At 36.2% G+C, this 19655-nt stretch overlaps 2 protein-coding genes across 11 annotated transcripts; one reads left to right on the top strand and one right to left on the bottom strand.

Annotated features, from left to right (window-relative positions):
• Positions 1 to 2082: 2082 nt before the first annotated feature.
• On the top strand, positions 2083 to 5407 carry LOC306891450 (uncharacterized protein). Of its 10 annotated transcripts, none has more exons than XR_013786349.1 (6): positions 2153 to 2447; positions 3257 to 3311; positions 3454 to 3601; positions 3868 to 4170; positions 4351 to 4461; positions 4568 to 5259. XR_013786349.1 is itself a non-coding variant. In XM_079451700.1 (6 exons), the coding sequence occupies exons 1-6, from the start codon at positions 2710 to 2712 to the stop codon at positions 4582 to 4584; spliced, it is 669 nt and encodes a 222-aa protein (XP_079307826.1). In that variant the 5' UTR covers positions 2535 to 2709; the 3' UTR covers positions 4585 to 5259. The 10 variants fall into 10 exon arrangements, 6 of the variants coding, with proteins under 6 accessions (XP_079307828.1, XP_079307827.1, XP_079307824.1 ...); XR_013786350.1 differs by lacking the exon at positions 2153 to 2447 and adding an exon at positions 2454 to 2752; XR_013786351.1 differs by lacking the exon at positions 2153 to 2447 and adding an exon at positions 2488 to 2610.
• Positions 5408 to 7726: 2319 nt separating this feature from the next.
• On the bottom strand, positions 7727 to 13202 carry LOC306891568 (uncharacterized protein). Its single transcript, XM_079451936.1, has 3 exons — positions 13142 to 13202; positions 10618 to 10727; positions 7727 to 9917 (listed from the first exon to the last, which is right to left on the bottom strand). The coding sequence occupies exons 2-3, from the start codon at positions 10673 to 10675 to the stop codon at positions 8746 to 8748; spliced, it is 1230 nt and encodes a 409-aa protein (XP_079308062.1). The 5' UTR covers positions 10676 to 10727; positions 13142 to 13202; the 3' UTR covers positions 7727 to 8745.
• Positions 13203 to 19655: the final 6453 nt, after the last annotated feature.

The raw sequence follows: 19655 nt of genomic DNA, 5'->3' as shown, positions 1-19655 counted from the left end.
AATATATTCCAAGGTTTATAAATGTCTTGGATTTGATCTATCACAATGTTATTGTACGTTTAATTTTCTGAAGATTTCTTATGAGGCTGTATAGATTTCTCACAAAAGAGTGTCCCAATTTTGTTTAATGCATGAGATTTTCATGTACCTTTAAGTAATATGATGAACAAGCGTAGAAGTACTTTGTCACTTCAATAAAATCATCGTCAGTCAAATTTGTTTGTTACATTTACATTAATGCATTTGGCAGATGCTTTTATAGATTTATATGAAAGTTTAAATCCTGACAATTCAGCACTACAGACTTATTCATATTTTGAGTTCTCCATTATGCACTAAAAATGTTTCAATAAAATATATTTTAGGGTAATAACTTGAGCCAATGAAAAATAAACAATTTGTCCTAAACAATATATTCTGTCTATGAAAAGAAATTTATAATACCTGGCGAGTATATTTTTCTCGTTGAAGAAAGTCAGTTATTTGTATAAAGCATATTTAAAGAAAGAATACCTTGGGAACATGACTCTAAACCGACAAGATTTAAAAAACATTGCATCCAGAAGTGTATTTCATATTAAATGAATATTAAGGTCTAATGTCAAAACAAATGTCACTAAGGCCCACAATTCAATGTTCAGAGCACGCATTTTCATTTAGATCTTTTGGCATTTCCATCACGTCACAGTGTTTTGTTACACTTGAAGTTGTCGTCTTCATTGCGAATTCTCGATTCAACTTTTGCTCTTGTATATCTCTCATTTAAAAAAAAATTCAAGTCTATGAGCAGCTGAAAGATTATGAAACATATAGTGCTGACAATGATGTTTCGTTCCTCTTTCTCCCCCATCAGGTCTGGAATAAAGAAAAAGTTAATAAAATGGGAACAATCAAGATTTCAACATTTTCAAATTGTGAAATCACTGATTTATTTTTCAATGTTTTAGTCCTTTTAGATGGATTTTAGCATGTTACATGCATGGCAATGAACATTAAAATCCTTATTCATATTTATAATCATAATATAATAAAAACACAATAGACTCAATATAATTTGGAAAGTGACACATGCTTACTGAATTCTGGATGAAGATGAATTCATAGATGTGAGTTTGCAATCTTACAATCCTGAATATTCAGTTCTCACGTGGTCACATGATCATTCATGTATAATAATAAAAAAATCAAATATATTCTTTCCCAGGACATTTTATGTCTAATTTTTATTAGAAATGATAGAAATTAATTGTAAATATAAATATGTAAATATAAACATACATTTTATTATTAAGCAAAGTGTCTTTCCCATAGTGCCTTTAAATATAATGGTGAAATCTTTTTTGCATTTTTGTGTGATTCCATTTCCTATGCTGTAAAACATTTTCATAAAGAAAATACCTTATATTTAAGTTAAATCACACATTTGTAGTAATTTTACCTTAAAACACCCACATCTGAAAACCACAAGACAAATTTAGAGCAGAAAGTTTCACCATCTTTGTCTAAGATATTTTATTATTTGGTATGATATTTTCAGTCCTGTTACCTATAAACCTCTTCGCATGACAACACTGTTTCCACAATTGCCTGTAGCTCAATGGTAAGAGCACGGTGTTAGCAATGCCATGTTTGATGCCAGGGATTACACACACACACAGAAACAAAAGTGTAGTATAATGAAGAATCTGCCAAATGCGAAAATGTAAATGGTCCAGAAGAACGTTTTATTTTAGTTACACTAACGTTTGAGCAAAATATATCCAATCAGAACATTTATAACCGATTTAAAATGTTAAACAAACATCTTTAAGATTTAATTATACAGTCAAACTAACAATTATTCAGACACCGGATATAGTTTTTTTTATACTTTGTTACTAGTGAAGGACGCTGTAGTTCATTTTTGTAAGTGAAATTTTTCACAGTGGACTACGAGTAAAATTGATAAAACTTTGAAACCAAATTATTCAGACCATTTGACCTGACCATGTTTTGCTTAAGTGGTATTTTACCTTTAATTGCTATTGTGACCTTTTTATGCCACATAGTCTAATAAAACAAATGAAGCATTGCTTGCTAATTGGTTGCCCTAAATTGGTATTTACAAACTCGGTCCAACAATTATAAATGCTTCTCTTACGGCAGCTGGATCACACGTCACAGCGCAATGTATGTACATTAAACAATACATTGGGTTTAATGTTAAATAAAACTGAAAAACAATCTGCAACATTTCTGTTTTATTCTCGACTAAATGCTGTTGTGCACATATCGCCAAACATTTCACAATTCCTTATGATGATCATGAGAAATCATTCATTAATTTAAGCCGAACTATCGAATTTTTAAGTAACGTTTCTGTCCTCCGCGTCGATCGTAAACATTAGAAACGAATTCTGTAGATTTCTTCTCCTCGCGAAGCTCTTCATCTTCATTCACTCTCGCAGGTGAGCACAGCTAATGCGCGAGTTTCAATCGGAAGTGGTCACGTGCCCAATTACTCCACAGGGTCACAGAGAAACTCCACCCACGACTCGTTGGAAGCAAACTGTGTTCAGATGAGTGGAGGCTCGTCCACGACATCCATTGTGTTTTAGCGCGAATGCTCGGGTTTGTTCAATAATCATTCGTGTAGGACGCCATGAAGCGCTAATAAGAACTGTGACAATCAGCATTTACTAGTGCGAAACAATTCAGCATCTTACGCAAATGCTTCTCAACGCGTTTTATCTGCCATTCCTAGCGATGATCGGTACGTTTTATTTATTCATTTATTATTATGGAACTGTGTGTCTACATTGCCCTGTAAAAAGTAATTCAGCGGCTTAGGAAATAGCCCAAAATAAAGCGCTAAACGAACTTAATAAAATCGTAAAAAATGATTTAAGTGATTCTTTTTCAGCAGGACATTTGGATTAAAAATCAAACAGTTAATTTCTCAAGAATGTACATATATTATTCAAGTTTATTTAACGAAATGAGTATTTAATTTATGTATTTAATCAGGAAATCATCGTTTTAATTATACACTTAATATTTTAATAGAAATATTTGAGTTACTCAGATTTTTGTACTTGCATTTTCTCAATTTAAACAGTTTATTTCATTGATCTTTTTTTCACAGTTCAACCTTTAAGAGTGTAGATTGGATTCTCTAGGCATGACATGCGCCACCAAACTGAATCTTGCATCATCTTGTCAAAGCAATTTAGCTATTTTTCATAATACATTTATTGATGATGTTTTTGTTTTCCAGGTGTGTTTGGTGCAGCAACAGATGACATTAAGACAGTGTCAGTGATGGTGGGAGGGTCGGTCACCCTACACACAGGAATCAAAGCAATTCAAAGAAATGATCGCATTTTGTGGTGGTTTGGATCAGACAGTCCAGGCACTCGTGTAGCTGAAATCATTAAATGGTCATATATGCTTTCAATATTTGTGTGTCATAAGGAGAGATTCGGAGACCAGCTGCGACTGGACCATCAGACTGGATCTCTGACCATTAAGAACATAACTACAGAACACTCCGGACTTTATAAATTAACCATCATCAACAACAGAAAGACTTCGTACAGAAGATTCCATATTAAAGTATATGGTGAGTAAGTATTTTCAACATATAAAATAAAACTATATTTCAAGGAGTAGTTCGCACTTGAATTACATGTATGTCATTCTTCAGTCTCCCTCGTGTTCTGTTGTTGTTTGAACAATCTTTATGCAGTACTTCCTAAACAACAAGAAATGAATAGTTTGACCACGTTTGACGGGTTTGAAATGCCATGTTATTGTCATAAATTATCATGGATTTTAGTCAGCCTGACTGGTTCACTTCCTTTGTGAGTTTATTTTGTTATTTTCCAGCCCCTCTTCCTGTTCCAGTCATTACCAATGACTCTTCACACAACTCTACAGCATCCGAGAGATCTTCAGGTTCACAATGTGTTTTGTTGTGTTCAGTGAGGGATGTGCCATGGGCGACTCTTTCCTTTTACAAAGGAAATGATTTACTGTCCAACATCAGTGGCTCCGATCTCAGCACCATTCTCTCTCTGTCACTGGAAGTGGAGTATTATGATGATAACCTTTACAGCTGTGTCGTAAATAATTTCAACAGCAACCAGACAACACGTATCAACATAACAGATCTATGTCAGCCGCATTCAGGTAGGCTGTGTCAGCTTTGCGCCTGATATTTCTCCAGTTTTATATGGCTGACTCATCAAAGTCAACATCAAACACTGTGAAGACTGCAGGAATGAGGCTGAAATTTTTTTTTATTGCAATGTTTAATTTCATAGTAATGTTATTGTGACTGACATCAAGTTGTTTGTTCTGTTATTTCAGAAATCTCTTTGCTGTACTGTTTGGTGCTTTTATTGTTGATTCCTTTAGCTGTCGCAGTGACAGTATGGATATTGTGCGCCCGCAGAAAACGAAGGAAAGCAGAACAACAGGGTAAGTATCACATACAGTAATTAACATTTGTGTATTATAATTTTTGTTTTACACCTCCAAAATGTTGCTAAAAAAGCTTCTTATGACATTTGTTTGTTTCAACCAGCTGATGAAAATTGCTAAAGCTTCATACAACAATACAAACAATGAGATACCGTGCACAAAAAAAGCACAAGATTGAACAACGATCAATATTCACAACATTTTAATCGCAGTGTTTGTGTCACTATCACTCATTATGTCCATCCAGACATTATAGTGGTGTAATGCAGGATACTTCCGAAACCTTCATGTTTTGCTTAACCCATGTGTTGTTTGAAGACCTAAACCAGTGTGATTTTGTGTTGATCGTGGATGTTCCAACACTTTTTTTAGTTATTGTTTAAACACAGATTGCCTCATTGAGGTCAGCTGTTTTTATTTCTACATGCATTGCTTTTATGATGATTCTAGCAGCTGCGGCATATTTTGCCCTCTTGTTTATTTTATTACAAGTAATGTACGCATAATATTTACTTGTTGAATTATCTTTCTAAGCAGCTCTGTGTACATAGTTAATAATTTATTTTAAAATATGACCGTTTTAAATGTTTGTCAATGTTCTACATTAGCATAATCGTATATTATTGTAAGAAATGGACACTTTGTATTTTTTAATTTCTGTTTAATCTCTTTATTATTTTATTCATAATTGTAAAGAACATTTGTCAAAGAACTTCTATGATCTGATGTACTGTACAGCGTGATGAATAAATCAAATAAAATTTTTACATATTGTTACATCATGTTAGCAATGGGAATGTTGCATTTTCTTGGAGATATGTTTATGACTTAATAACCTGAAAGAGGACTCCATAGGTTTTTGGATGTTCTCGTGTTTTGTTGCAACAGATGCAGGGTAACAGATGCAGTGGCCTTGGTGTTTGACGTCTGCAGTGATTTTCTCACTGAGGATGGGAATCTTGAATATAATGATTTTAATGGCCTCTCTTGGTTATTACTGGTAGTGTGTTGGCTTCTTCAGGTTGCATGTTATCTGGAACCAGTGAAATACCTTTCAGTAGCTCATAGATTCCATATACATTGTACATTGAATATAGCCCAAAACACACAAAATGTTGCAATTGTTTGGCTGTGGAGTCCTCCTGGTTCCTGGGCTCAAAGGACCTGAAGTGAAGACCCACACAGGGCACAACAAAGGTTGTTCTGTACACTTTAATCCCTGTCAGGTTTGCCTCGGATACTCAGTTGATCACAAGTGGACAAGAACGAATAGTCCAGACTGCTGAAAAGATCATTGGTGCTTTCTGTCCCACTCTTGTAAAGTGCCATCATTACAGACTTGATACACCCTGGACACAACATCTTTGAACTGTTGCCCTTTGGCCAGTGCTTCAGGAGTAATAGAGCATCTGGGCATATTGCTTTTAATAAATTTGAATATTCAATAATTTTCAATCTATTTTACATACAGTATATTACTTCTGTACAATTGTCTATTTACAATTTGTTTTATTTATATTTTTATATATTTTCTACTCGTATTATTATGTGTCTGCTGATGCATTTGGATATCTGCACTGGAAGCTTCAATTACCAACCAAAATATTCCCTGTGTGTGCAGGCACACCAGCAATACATTTCTTTCTTATTTAGACTTATTTTGGCCTATGAATGAATTAACTTTAACTATATTTATTTTAGTAGAGACAAGAAGAAACACATGGTAATTTCCTAAATTTGAACCCATGCAGTTTCTTTGTCAGTGATTTCCTAAATCTCTGAAAACTGAAAACAAAGAACTAAAATATATATATAACCCGTCGCAATTGGTTTGTTAAACCACTGAGTCGCATTTACATAATGTGCAGTTGCACATTAAGTCATAATTTCGATTATGTATCTCATAATTATGACTTTCAATCTTGGCCTGATTTTTTATCACGTGGCGGATGCACATGAGCGAGTCTGTTCCACTCTGCATTGGAGACTTTTATACGGTGATAGTTTTGTGCAATAGACAGAGAAAGTAGTATTTTACTCAAGTATTTATGAGACTACATTGTAAACCATTATATCATACTCCAGTGCAATTTATGAATACATTTGAGTTTTTTACCTTTAATACAGTAGTTTATTCCATTGTGGTAGTGGTAGATTTGAATGTACTCAAGGATTAAAGGAGTATTTTTTGTCCAAAGTAAAAACACTCTGATAAAGTACAGATATAAAAAAATGTACTTGAAAGTAAGAATGCTTCCGTACTATCCACCTCTGGCAATAAAAGATAAATATATATATAATCCTATGTTGATCAAGAAAAACAGTGCTATCGGATCGGTATAGGCCGATACACAGAATTCAGGTATCTAAATCAGATCAGCAAAAGAACAAGCGGTATCGGTGCATCCCTAATTCTAATCGAAAGTATATCGGTTTCCCAGATGAGCGCATTTGGCGTGTATCGCACGGCGCTATGTGTGTAATAAAAATCAACTTGTACATTGTACAATTCATGTAGTTTTCATCTGTTTTGCCCAGTAATACTTTAGTCATCATCAGATTGAAGCGTTATCACTCTGCAGGAGAGTTTTGCCTGAGCAGTGTTTTTTAGCCCCACCTCCCTTCCGCTACGTTGAGTGTGTGAAGTGTCCATATTTACACACTTCATGTTTTCGGTTGAAAAAGTGCATCATCAGGGTAAATAAGGGCACTTCTTTTTTGAGGATTTTCGATTTTCGAGTGCACTCACACTATTTGTACTAAAAAATGGCATAGAATAGTGCATAAGAGCGCGATTTGAGACGCACCGATTGTTTATTTGATCAAATTAACATACAACAAATAATACAATTATTATACAATAAAACAATAATATTAATTAATATTAACATCAATTAATTAAAATATAAATAGACAATAGAAGACACTAGCCAGACCGATTAACAAACACAGACCGGAAGTTAACTGCAGTCCAGGTGGCAAAACATTGATTAAGACTCACCCCATGCCCGTCCCTAACTCATCGTCACGGGGCAAAGTCAAATCACAATAAAACGTACGAATGAGATCATATGATTTCACATGAGTGAGCCAACTCGTAAAATAGGTGTGAATTACCATCAGATTGCATTGATGAAAGTTACATCGTATTAAAATGCATTAGATTGAAAGTCTTGCTGAAAAATGGGAAAATCTGTGTCCATAAACGCGAATCATTAGATGTGAGACTGTGTTGTGCCATAATAATGCAACCAAAAATATATAGTGGCATTGTTTATATTTTAAAGCTTGAATGTGGACGAGACCACTGAAGTTACACTGAAACATTTCAAATCCCATCAAACATGAGCAATTTATTGCAAATGTACTAATATCACTGAAAATTATTGTATTATTAAATGTGGAGAAATCTGACACGTAAAAATGCTCACAACATTTGCCCAAAGCTACCATGGACAAATATTGCAATTAATAAAATATGTTACTTGAAGTGTTGGATTTAAGGATAGTCTTTCGCCACTGTGTCAATACCTTATGTGACAGTATATAAACTGACTGCTAAAATGGCAAACTTGAGGGCTCCTCTCCAGCAGGAACGCCCTCATGTTTTTCCTCATGCTCTTTCAAGTCACTGGCTCTACTAAAGACTTTAACAAGTACACAAAATACTTCTCACCAGTGATGTAGTGAAAATTGAGAACATGTGGATTTTAATTTGTGAATTTGTAAAGTAAGTGTTTGTACCTGTACACTAAAATGTATACTCCATTGTGAACACCTATAAAATAACAAACTGAAGTTGAATGTTGAGATTTGCACTCGTGGACAAAACTCACAAACCTGTCTTCTGAATTTCATTTACAAAATACATTGGCAGATACAAATGCATTGCACATATTTACATGTTTTACTAGATTCAGATTTGAATTAAGATCACAAATAGGCATCTACAACCTCTTAAACCTGTCACTGCAGTTTTAAATCTTCCCGACTTGACTTGACTTCTACTACTGCTACTACTTTCGCGATAAACTCATTGCAAAACTAACTTGTGAGGCGAGAGAAAGAACCACACACCGCCCCTTAACAATCGTTTTTACACGTGGAATAATCCATGGATTTAAAAATGTCCTGCCTACTTGAATCTTGTCACATTTTGAACAGTGGTGTAATCCATTTTCCAAAAGCGTGAAGTGTCTGCATCCTTATAGGTCAAAGCAATGTGTAAAACCTTTCCCACGCTGAAAGCAAGCTGTCATGTGACTCTCAAGGTCTGCATTTCTAGTCTCCAGTGTGAATTCTCGTATGTTCCCGAAAATTACTGCTGCAAGCGAAGCTTTTTCCACACTGAACACAAGTGTACGGCCGTTCTCCGGTGTGAACTCTCATGTGGACCTTGAGACTACCACTGTGTGTAAAACTCTTTCCACACTGATCACATATGTACGGACGCTCTCCGGTGTGCACTCTCATGTGTTCCTTAAGTGCTCCTTTTTGCACAAAACCCTTTCCACATTGCTGACATGTGTATAAGCTTTCTTCGGAGTGAATTCTCATGTGGACTTTCAAGTTACTTTTGTAAATGAAACTCTTTTCGCACTGAACACACGTGTATGGGCTCTCTCCAGTGTGAATTCTCATATGGTCGCTTAAAATACTTGAGCTTGTGAAACTCTTTCCACACTGAACACATATGTACGGGCTCTCTCCAGAGTGAATTCTCATGTGGACCGTGAGGCGACTGCTCTGCGTGTAACTTTTTCCACATTGGACACATGTGTATGGGCGCTCGCCCGTGTGAACTCTCATGTGATCCTTCAAGTTACTTTTGTGTGCGAAACTCTTTCCGCAACGAAGACATGAGTATGGGCTTTCTCCGGTGTGAATTCTCATGTGGACATTAAAGTTACCCTTAAAAGTGAAACTCTTTTCGCACTGAACACACGTGTATGGGCTCTCTCCGGTGTGAATTCTCATGTGAACGTTTAGACTACTACTCTGTGTGAAACTCTTTCCACACTCAACGCATGTGTACGGGCGCTCTCCAGTGTGCACTCTCATGTGGTCTTTAAGCGATCCTTTGTGTCTGAAACTCTTTCCACATTGAAGACACGTGTATGGACACTCCCTAGTGTGAATTCTTAAGTGATTTGCGAGTTTTCCTTTGTACAAGAAGTTTCTTCCGCACTGAGGGCAGATGAAAAGCTTTTTTCCAGTGTGGATTCTTACGTGCAGCTCAAGGTCTGTTTTTCGTCCAAAAACCTCTTCACAATGAGGACACCTAAAAGATTTTCTGCTTTCAGATTTTTGCCTTCCTTTTGTAAAAGTATTTTCCATTTGGGAAGAACCAGAAGACATATCTTCCGTTTTTAAATCATGAGGTTTGTGGTGCTGATGTTGCTCTTCATCTTCATTCGGTTCATCGCTTTCATATTTCAGTTCCAGCACCAGATCTAAAATGAAACTAGTCATCAGGCGTGTATTTTGACATGTTTTATGTTCTGTCACTCTTATGTTAAATCCTTAAAGTGACCATTAAATCTTAATATAATTGTAGGTAAATGAAATACTGTGATATGGTGTGCTTAGAAGAGATTAATCGGTTTTGCTTAGAAATGAGCCCCTCTAACCGATTTTCTTGTTCTAGAGGTACTTCCAACCATTCATTCGACCAAAAGGACGAGCAAATGATTGGGTCTAAACTCATATTGAAAATATATTGACATTCATATCAACTAATAAAAACTAATAAAAATGGAAAATGTCAGTAAGAAGAACTCAGATCACAGATGTCTGTGAGATATTTGGCATGCTAAATATCAAGCACGCAGAAAGTGAAAAAGACGTGAGCACACGCACAATATATTTGTATTATTTATAATGCCCAATCTCTAAAGTACTGAAAGCACATACAGTACAGCGCATGATCCATCAAAGAGTTATTTAATGTCTTCTGAAGCAAAATGATATGTTTGTGGGAAAAATATTTTGAGTGTAGTCAGAGATTATGTCATGTTTGAATGTATGCAGAATGTATATAGACCTTGTAAGCATGTAAATTCAAATACACATTCTTCAATACATGAGAGAATTTTTATTATTTCTTTAATGTTATCATTAATCATTAATAAAATAACAGTTATGGACACAAACCTGTTTGTTCCTTTTCCATTTTGCACAGCTCTGGATCATCCTCTTTAACAACTTCCATTTTTTACAACACTGTCAAAGAATTTCTGTTTGGGCCATTCAGAGGAACAAATCTGTCAAAATCACAAGAAAATGACCTTTTAGGCAAAGTATGCATTATGCTTATAATTAAGTGTGAAAATTACATTGTGCAAGATATATTAGCAAAAAGGGGAGTGAACTGTTTGTAAACTTAGATGTGTTAGATTAAAGTCCGGCGGCCTTGTTTGGAACACCTCTGGGCAGTTATTTACATCATAGCAAGTCCATAGTCCTATCTACTTGAACAGGGGAACGCATATATTTTGTTGCATTGCTCGCAATTCATTGCAACGGCAGTGCACGTCTTCTTAATATTAATATGTTTTGTTTAGATGGACATCTATAATAAACTGCAACACGTCGCACTGCTTGTTTGATGTCATTTGACATCATCACAATGTCTCAAATGAACTATTTACTGCTGTCCGTTGTTAACCTTTTACTGAAACCTGTTAGTTTAAACATATACAGTCAAATATATTCCGTCAAATCAATTTTATATAGGTACAAAAACACTACCAAAGCTAAAGTTTTCACATACTGTGCTGGCGGCATGAAATACATACATTCTACCAAAAAGATGAGCAAACGATAAGGTCAAACGATGAGGACGTATAATGCAAGCGGTTTGTTTGTTTGTTTCTCACTGTACGATGAAATGTAAATATCACATAACAAGGCTTGCCAATGCAGTGCAACGCTCTGGTGATAACCGAAAAATAACTTTTACACGTCATAGTCGAGGTTACGTTATCTCACTCGGCATCATCAAGGGATGCAGTGATTCGCATTAATGTGAAGCAACTCACAATCTAGTTTCGATAAGATAGTTAGCACGAATAAGGTCCCGTTTATACTAGTGGCTTTTCATTTTAAAATGGCGTTTTAAGACAAAAACTATCCTCGTCTATACTGGCGTTTCCAAAGTTTCAGAAAAAAACCTGGTACCCGTAGTTAGGTATCACACAATAGATGCGTACATTTTGCACACACACATGCTCATGTTCAACATCCAGGGGTGAGAGGGGGACAAACTAAAATTTACTTTATTGCCGACAAAACAGTTTGTCCAATATCTCTACGAAGATACATCAATACTTATCACAAATTCACAGATGATTGTCATCTGCTTTCCCCTAGATAACTATGTAAAATATCCGTGTTACAATGACCCCTGCGTTATTTAATCCTAATAGGATTCGTGAATTTGGTGTGTTAAAGCCACAGTTTGTTAAATCTGCAACTAGAGGGTGCACATTCAAAACAACAATAATGGAGAAGCTTGACGCAGTGAAGGAGCGTGGAATGATGGGATCTGTTGTCTTCAACTCCACCGCTGATGGCCATCAATCAGACGGGAACGAGATGATATGTTAATCATGTTTCTAAGTCCGTAAAGGCTGTAACAAAGTGTAGCAGGGATATGACGCCATTGACCGGCGACAGTCAGACCCTGTGTCACTGTTTAAAATAGCCATTTTCGAAATGTCAGATGGTTTTTAAGCGTCGGTTGGCTTTATTTTTGTTGGTGTGGTCTGCACTGTTACCTCTAGTCAGACGTCAGCAATCTTTTTGTTGATTCTGCATGTCAAATCGGCTGCGGAGCTTATCAGAGAGAAATAGAACTTCGATATGAATGAGCACACTAGAAAAAGAATGTTACAGACTAAAGCGAACCAATGAAGTCATTGGTATCCACGACTTCACCCGTTTATCCTTTAAAATTTAAAGGATGCAAAGTTCTGTAATTTAAAGTTGAAATAAACACCAAGGGGTGATAATGCCAATGCAGAGACTGAAATTTACAACACAGATTCCTCTGCAATGAGCGCTTGCTGGTGTAAACAATGGTTTGACTTTCTTGAAGAATAATGCCGTCGGAGTTATAATACCACATATCAATTTTCTTCCAAGCAGTAGAATAGCGGCTAATTTTTTGAAGCTCCAAACAGTGCATCCATAGATCTGGTGGTCTTAACATACGTACATTATTTATGTATATGATATGCTGACTATTATTCAGGAATAATGATTATATTTTCTAGTTTATTGTTGTATGTTTGTGACTTGTAATTTAAGATTATTATTAATTATATTGTTGTGTGGGTTGATAATATGGGACATGTGTGTTTCTTTATTTTTATTTGATCAACAAATTTGATACAAGTGTTTATTAAGCGCGTTTTATTTTTACATGTATTGTTTTTTCAAAAATTTAGACAGTTATGGTTCTATCGTTGCGCAAACGCTTAACGTGGCACTGTTCACTCGATTTATTAATAAGAAAATAAGTCAAGCTGCCGCCTTTTAATCCGCATATATTTCACTCATCTGTGTTTCTTTGTCGCTTTATATATAATTAGTAAACTAGAATATCCAGAAACTTCAGCGTAAATTCACACTTTCCTCAAAAGCCGATCAAAGATTTGTAAAAGCAACAACTTACAACTTGTGATCTCTCGTCCAGTGTCATAACAGTAAGTGCTTCTAGTATGTTTCTAGAAGGCGGTTGGCTAACCAACGTAGACGGGGCTTTATCGCCCCCTATTGTATAGGAGCGCACAAAGGTTTATAAGCCACATACTAATATTGTACTGTTCTTTTAAACTTCACATCCTCCTTATCATACCTCAAGCATCATTCATTTTATTATCTTTAAATTAATACATTTAACTGACCGTATAGCAGAAGATGGATGGATGTTTGAGTTGTAAATACTAATGTAAATACATATAAACTATTTGGCAGTATTTTAATATATAAAAAAATTATTAAAAACCACTATTAGATACAAATCAATTAAATGAACTAAAAGGGCTCAAATTCTAAAACCACACGTTTTTAAACAGATTTTCTTCCTTCTATAAAAATAGTGTTTCGAAACTGTCCACAGTCCTGTTTTCTCACACTTGGTCATAGTACATACCTGTTGATTTTGCATTTTAAACGAATATGACTGATGAACACACTTTATGAAAATTATTATAGTGAAAGTGTTTTATACATTTGTAGTAAATCCATGGTTATTATTCGTACGACTAGAATTGCTTATGTGCATCGTCTTTCCAATCCAATTTAAAATAGCTGAAAAACTTTTGTTATTTTATTCTGTTGAGGTTGTAATCTTCAGACTAGGGTCCATGGTTACCCGTCAGTATCCCGTGTTAGGATCAGGGCTGTGCAAAATTCAGAATTAAATCAATGAATTGGAATCGACTCAACATTACAGGATGTTGAATTGAATTGGAATTACAGGAAGTGGAATTGACTTAATTGCAATTCAGAGAAATGTATTCTTATGTCAGTGAGAATGTGATACTTTTAACATACATTTTTCTTCCTAATAGAAGTACATACACTAAAATTAAGCATACATTCCCTTAATGTTGAATAATTAGCTATATCTTCATTTCAAAGTAATCAATTGAAACAATGTTTTGGTAAATGCAATTATCATTTATTAAAGTACTTTACAGGGTAACGTTGTTGCATCTAATGGTCAACAGTTCCTCAAATGTTTTGTCATTGAGGCGGCATCGTTCTGGTTTGCAACACTAAATATCCTCTCAATTACGTATAATAAATTTCTTAGAATCAGATTGTTTTATCACGCAGATGGGTTGGTGATGAGGAACTGATTTTTTTGTGGTAGAGATTGAGCCTTGAGAATGAGTAATCATCAAAATCTGAAGGCCTCCAAAGATGGGAAAATTATTGTAGATGATCACTTTTAATCAAGTGACCCGGCCTGCGTTTCTCAAAAGCATCGTGAGCCTACGTTGATCGTAGCTCCATTGGTGACAATGGTTCGAAGATCAACTTAAGGTTACAATGCTTTTGGGAAACACAGCCCTGGATGAGAGGTGGACGCAGTGTCTGCTAGTGGAAGTGACATTAAATTACAAGTGGAAACTTGTGTTGATACACATCTTGTAAGCTTTAAATCGGTTCATCCCCATTTTGTAGGTATTCCATAAATTCATGTGACAATTCTTTAATTGTGTAACTCTTTCTATGCTGAAGACGTGTATGAGGATTCTCCAGAGTGAATTCTTTTGTGTCGCCGAAGGCATCCACTCTGCGTATAACTCTTTCCACACTGAAGACATGTGTACGGACGCTCACCAGAGTGAATTCTTATGTGGACCTGGAGACTATATTTATAAGCGAAAGTCTTTTCACACTGAGGACATGCGTACCGGCGCTCTCCAGAGTGAATTCTCATGTGCATCTTTAAAATATCTTTGCGTGGGAAACTCTTTCCACACTGAGGACATGTGAAAGGGCGCTCACCCGAATGAATTCTTCTGTGAATTTTAAGACTACCACTTTGCGTAAACCTCTTTCCGCACTGAAGACATGAATATGGGCTCTCTCCGGAGTGGATTCTCGTGTGGACGATAAAATTACTTTTGTCTGTGAAAGTCTTTCCGCACTTAAGACATTTGTATGGATTCTCCACAGAGTGAATTCTCATGTGAACGTTAAGATGACTTGCGCGCTTGAAACCCTTAACACAGTGTGGACATGTGTAAGGTCGCACCGCAGTGTGAATAGTCATGTGGTCCTTAAGTCTTTTTTGGTGTTTGAAGCATGTTCCACAATGAACACATTTGTACGGGCGTTCTCCAGAGTGAATTGTCATGTGAATGTTAAGACTACTTCTCCGTGTGAAACGCTTTCCACACTCAACACATGTGTACGGGCGCTCACCAGTGTGCACTCTCATGTGGTCCTTAAGTCTACTGTTTTGTGTGAAACTCTTTCCACACTCAAGACATGAATATGGACGCTCTCCGGTGTGGATTTGTATGTGCTCTTCAAGTTTTCCTTTGAACGAGAAACTTTTTCCACATTGAGGGCAGGTGAAAAGTTTTTTTCCATTGTGGAGTCTTATGTGCATCTCTAAGTTCCCTTTTTGTGCAAAGACCTCTTCACAATGATGACAGGCAAAAAATGCTTTTTGTTGGTTTCTGGTTTCTTTTCTGTTTGAAAAGCAACCTGAAGATATTTCTTTCATTCTGAAACGATGAGGCTTCTGATGATTTTCTCAGATTTGTTCAATTCTTCACTTTCATCCATCAAGTTCACCAAACCTAAAATGAAATGAAAGCCACTTTCCATATTTAATGTTTTCATTGTAAGACATAAAAAGAATTACAGACAAATGTTTTTTTTTGTTTGTATGTCCAGTCGGTCCGTAACAATGACATGTCATTTTAAAAGCTGCTTTGTTATAATTCATTCATTGTATGTAGATACAAATAGCTCAGTCTTTAAGTATCAGTAAGTTAATCTTGCTAAAACTTCCTGAGCATCAACCATGTGAACAGCAATGTGAATGATGAGGAATGACAACATAAGTCATTCTATTCAGCTTTTTTATTTTCAAACATGAATAAATTCATGGCTGTTTCATTTAAGTTGTGTAAAGATACGTCTGAGAGGAATCGATGGTTTATAGGCTATGTCTCTATTTATTAGAACGAAGCTGCATAAACTACATATCAGGCATTAAAAGTAACATCTCATTTGTGCATTTACTGCTCTCATGTTAAATAAAGTTTCTTAACTAAAGCAAGTGTACTTTAGTTGCCTGTGTACAGTCTCATCTCCCTTCAGATGCTCTGCTGCAATTACTTATATCGGTGAATCCGATATTAGAAAACAGATACCCGGTGATGGGAAAATGCTGGTGCTTTCACTATATTTCACAATATACCCGAAGAACTACCATAACACATGTAGTTCCTGGAAATGGACAAGCTTTTTATTAAACATAAATCGCACTATAGCCAGTTTGATTTACTGTGTAGCCTAATCCGAGTTGCCCCCCAGTCCCAGCATCAGGGTAGGATCTAGTTTGTGGTACACCTTGAGTGATTCTCAAACTCTTTGGTCGTGCCCCCCATTGAAACCCATACAACGCCCCTCACTTCCGTTTTTTCATTTTCCCATCGCGTTCTGGGTTCCCCATCCATCGTGTACTCGAGAATGGAAACTTTAGTAGACATGCAGTTTGACTCTCTTACTTTCTTATTCCTGTCATAGTTTATTGAATCCGATTCTTAAACATTTTTCCCCGTTCACGTCAGATTAGGGTGGCCATTTCCATAACACCAAAAAGGAGGACACTTTGCGGCATTTAGTGAGGCAAGAATAACTGCATCTGGTGTACTCGCAAATACAATATAATATTGTCTATCATATCGATGGTATCATGATACAGTGATTCTGAAATAGCCTACTCTATTCATTACCAGACAATTTGATCTAAGACATATCTTGATGTAGACCTTTGTGTAACAGAAGGAAAAAAGTGTTTGTTCACAGTATTTATTCAAGACACTCCTGTATGACTGGTGATGCTTGACTGCCTGATAGACTTTACAAAGCTCTGCAGCGGAGATTTTGTCATCCTGAGGTTACCTCTCGAAAATAAGACCTAAGGGAAGACGTACCAGCAGCTCATCGGTTACCTTTATGTTTTTCAGCGCTGGCATGTCGGCTTTCCCTTTACTACTAACGTCCACTTCACAGCGACATAGTGTGCAAAATCCATGGAAATCATCTCTACTATTTACGTTTTTAACCAATTATATATCAGATATTTATTTGACACCTCTTTCAGCCAATCATTTGTTTGACCGGAGATCTTACGGTGTCAGACCCTATGCTGCTGCGTCCCAATAAAGGTTTTACAGCGCGTTTTTAAAGGCCGATTCAGCGCAACTCCGAAAAGGAGTCCAAATGAGTGTCCGGCTTGAGGCTGCGCCGGACGCCGGACAGGGGGCTTAAAATCCGGACTGTCCGGCCAAAAGCGGGACGTATGGCCACCCTACGTCAGATTCGTGCTAATCTGTGTTAACTGGGTGCAACACAAAAGACAGAAAAACAACTGATAATATCATACGAACACGGAAAGATAATGTTTAAATTGGAAACATCGACCTTTCCACTTTGCTGGGCAACAAACTCAATGAACTCACTTTTCTGAACTATTCAACTTGACCTAAAAACTGCAACTTACAGTCGGAGGTTTGTCTCGCCTGGGCTGGAGAGCATCTCATTCTTTAATAGTTTCATGACTGGGACAAACCAACGCCGAAAGTGCATTGCCGCCACCTGTTGAGCTGGAGCGCACATGGTTCTTTTTTCATTTTATTTTATTCAAGGTTTAAAACCCAATTACAGGGGTACAACGGACACCACAAATAATCTGCAGAGCCACAAACATCAATAAAACATATCAACATAGTTATCTTTTAAAATAAAATATTGAAAATAAATTAAAATACAGTTAAACATAAACGAGAAGAAATCTTACAACAGACTCAAGAATGTTACATGTTTTAGAAGCCTTTAAATTGAAAGGTTTTGACACAGACTTAAATGAATTGAAAAGAGACTTTATATCAGAGGAGAAAATTCTAAAATTGGGATTACAATGTGTGGATCTGGTTTTGTGTAGAAGACATTTTCCTAGAATAAGCAATAAAACAGTGTGTTCAAAATCACTGTCCTTGGATTGAAAATTTAACAACAAAACCATAGAATATCCTCTTGTTACAGCAAGAAAGTATTATAAGGGCAACTTCTGACCAAAAAGATTTAACGAAAATGATCAGTGATAGAACGAATGTAAACAGATTAATCTTCAATGTTACAGAAAGAAAACAAAGAGGAAACATTCTCAGAGAATCTGCTTAAAAATAAATGGCAAATGTAATAGCTGCGAAGAATTTGAAAAATAAGTTCTTTGATTTTGATGGCATAGAAAGTTTGTGATGAAAGGTCCACAAGCTTCAAATCAGAATTGGGATAACAGATACTTCCAAGGCTTCAAAAGGCTCCACACATCACCAACCGACGAAAAAGGTCGTTGTCTTGCGAAACGATTGGTTATTTTCCAAGAAAACGAAAAACATATCAACTTTGGATCTTAAACTAAACCTTGTTGTGATGTACATATAACTCATGAGCTTCCTCTATACATTCAAGTCTACCATTTTATCACTAGCTGTCCTTTTCTTTATTATATTTGGGTTTATACCTTACACTACTGATGCAGACTCTTGATTTATGGACCCATCTTTGCATATGTGTAGAACTTATGCTCGATTTGTATTTCGTGTGACAATATATTGGGGATTATATAAGCCCCGCATTTAACTGATCCTTCAGTTGCTAAAGGCTTGGCCATATGGAAGGATTTTTCAGTCAGAATATAAACTAAAAGTCTAAAACTAAAAGTTTTAAACCAAAACTAAAAGTCTAAATTGAAACTAAAAGTCGAGGTTGAAAATGAATTCGGTATATATGATTGGGCATTTTGTATGTAGGATTGGGCATTTAATCATTTGGCCATTTATAGTTGAGGATTGAGGAGTGTATGCAAATTAGGAGGCGTGGCCCAAATACCGGAGGCTGGGTTTGAAATGGTTGGTGCGCAGAGCGAGTGATTGGCTGGAGCGAGGATAGGAGGCGCCGTATAGGGTTTAAACCAAACTGCGTTTATGAATACATATATGAAAGCGTGCTTACACACATATACATGTATAGTATTGGATGTTCAAGCAAACACATATGAAAAACATGTGCGCACTAATGTGAAATCCATACCAATACATATTATATGTTAGTAATGCATGCATGTACACTTTTTCACGCATAGATATAACCTCGATGCGTGCAAACAAACCTAAACAACACTCGCACATACAAACAAACTCCGCACACACACCTTGCTTGTTAACGCAATGCTTTTAATAATTTCCATGCTCGTAACAAGGACTTTTTTAAAACTAATCCAGTATGTCATTGATAATTTAAATCTACGTAAACACAACAACGGCATTTCTCCCATTTCTCACTGCACGCTGAATGCATCACTACGTAACGTCGTCACATCGCTGCCGGTGGGCGGCGCTTGATCTGAAGAGTCTCAATGCATCGCGTTT

Source organism: Barbatula barbatula (genome assembly GCF_947034865.1).
Source record: "Barbatula barbatula genome assembly, chromosome: 3".
Taxonomy (NCBI): Eukaryota; Metazoa; Chordata; class Actinopteri; order Cypriniformes; family Nemacheilidae; genus Barbatula; species Barbatula barbatula.
This window is presented reverse-complemented; position numbering and strand designations above follow the sequence as displayed.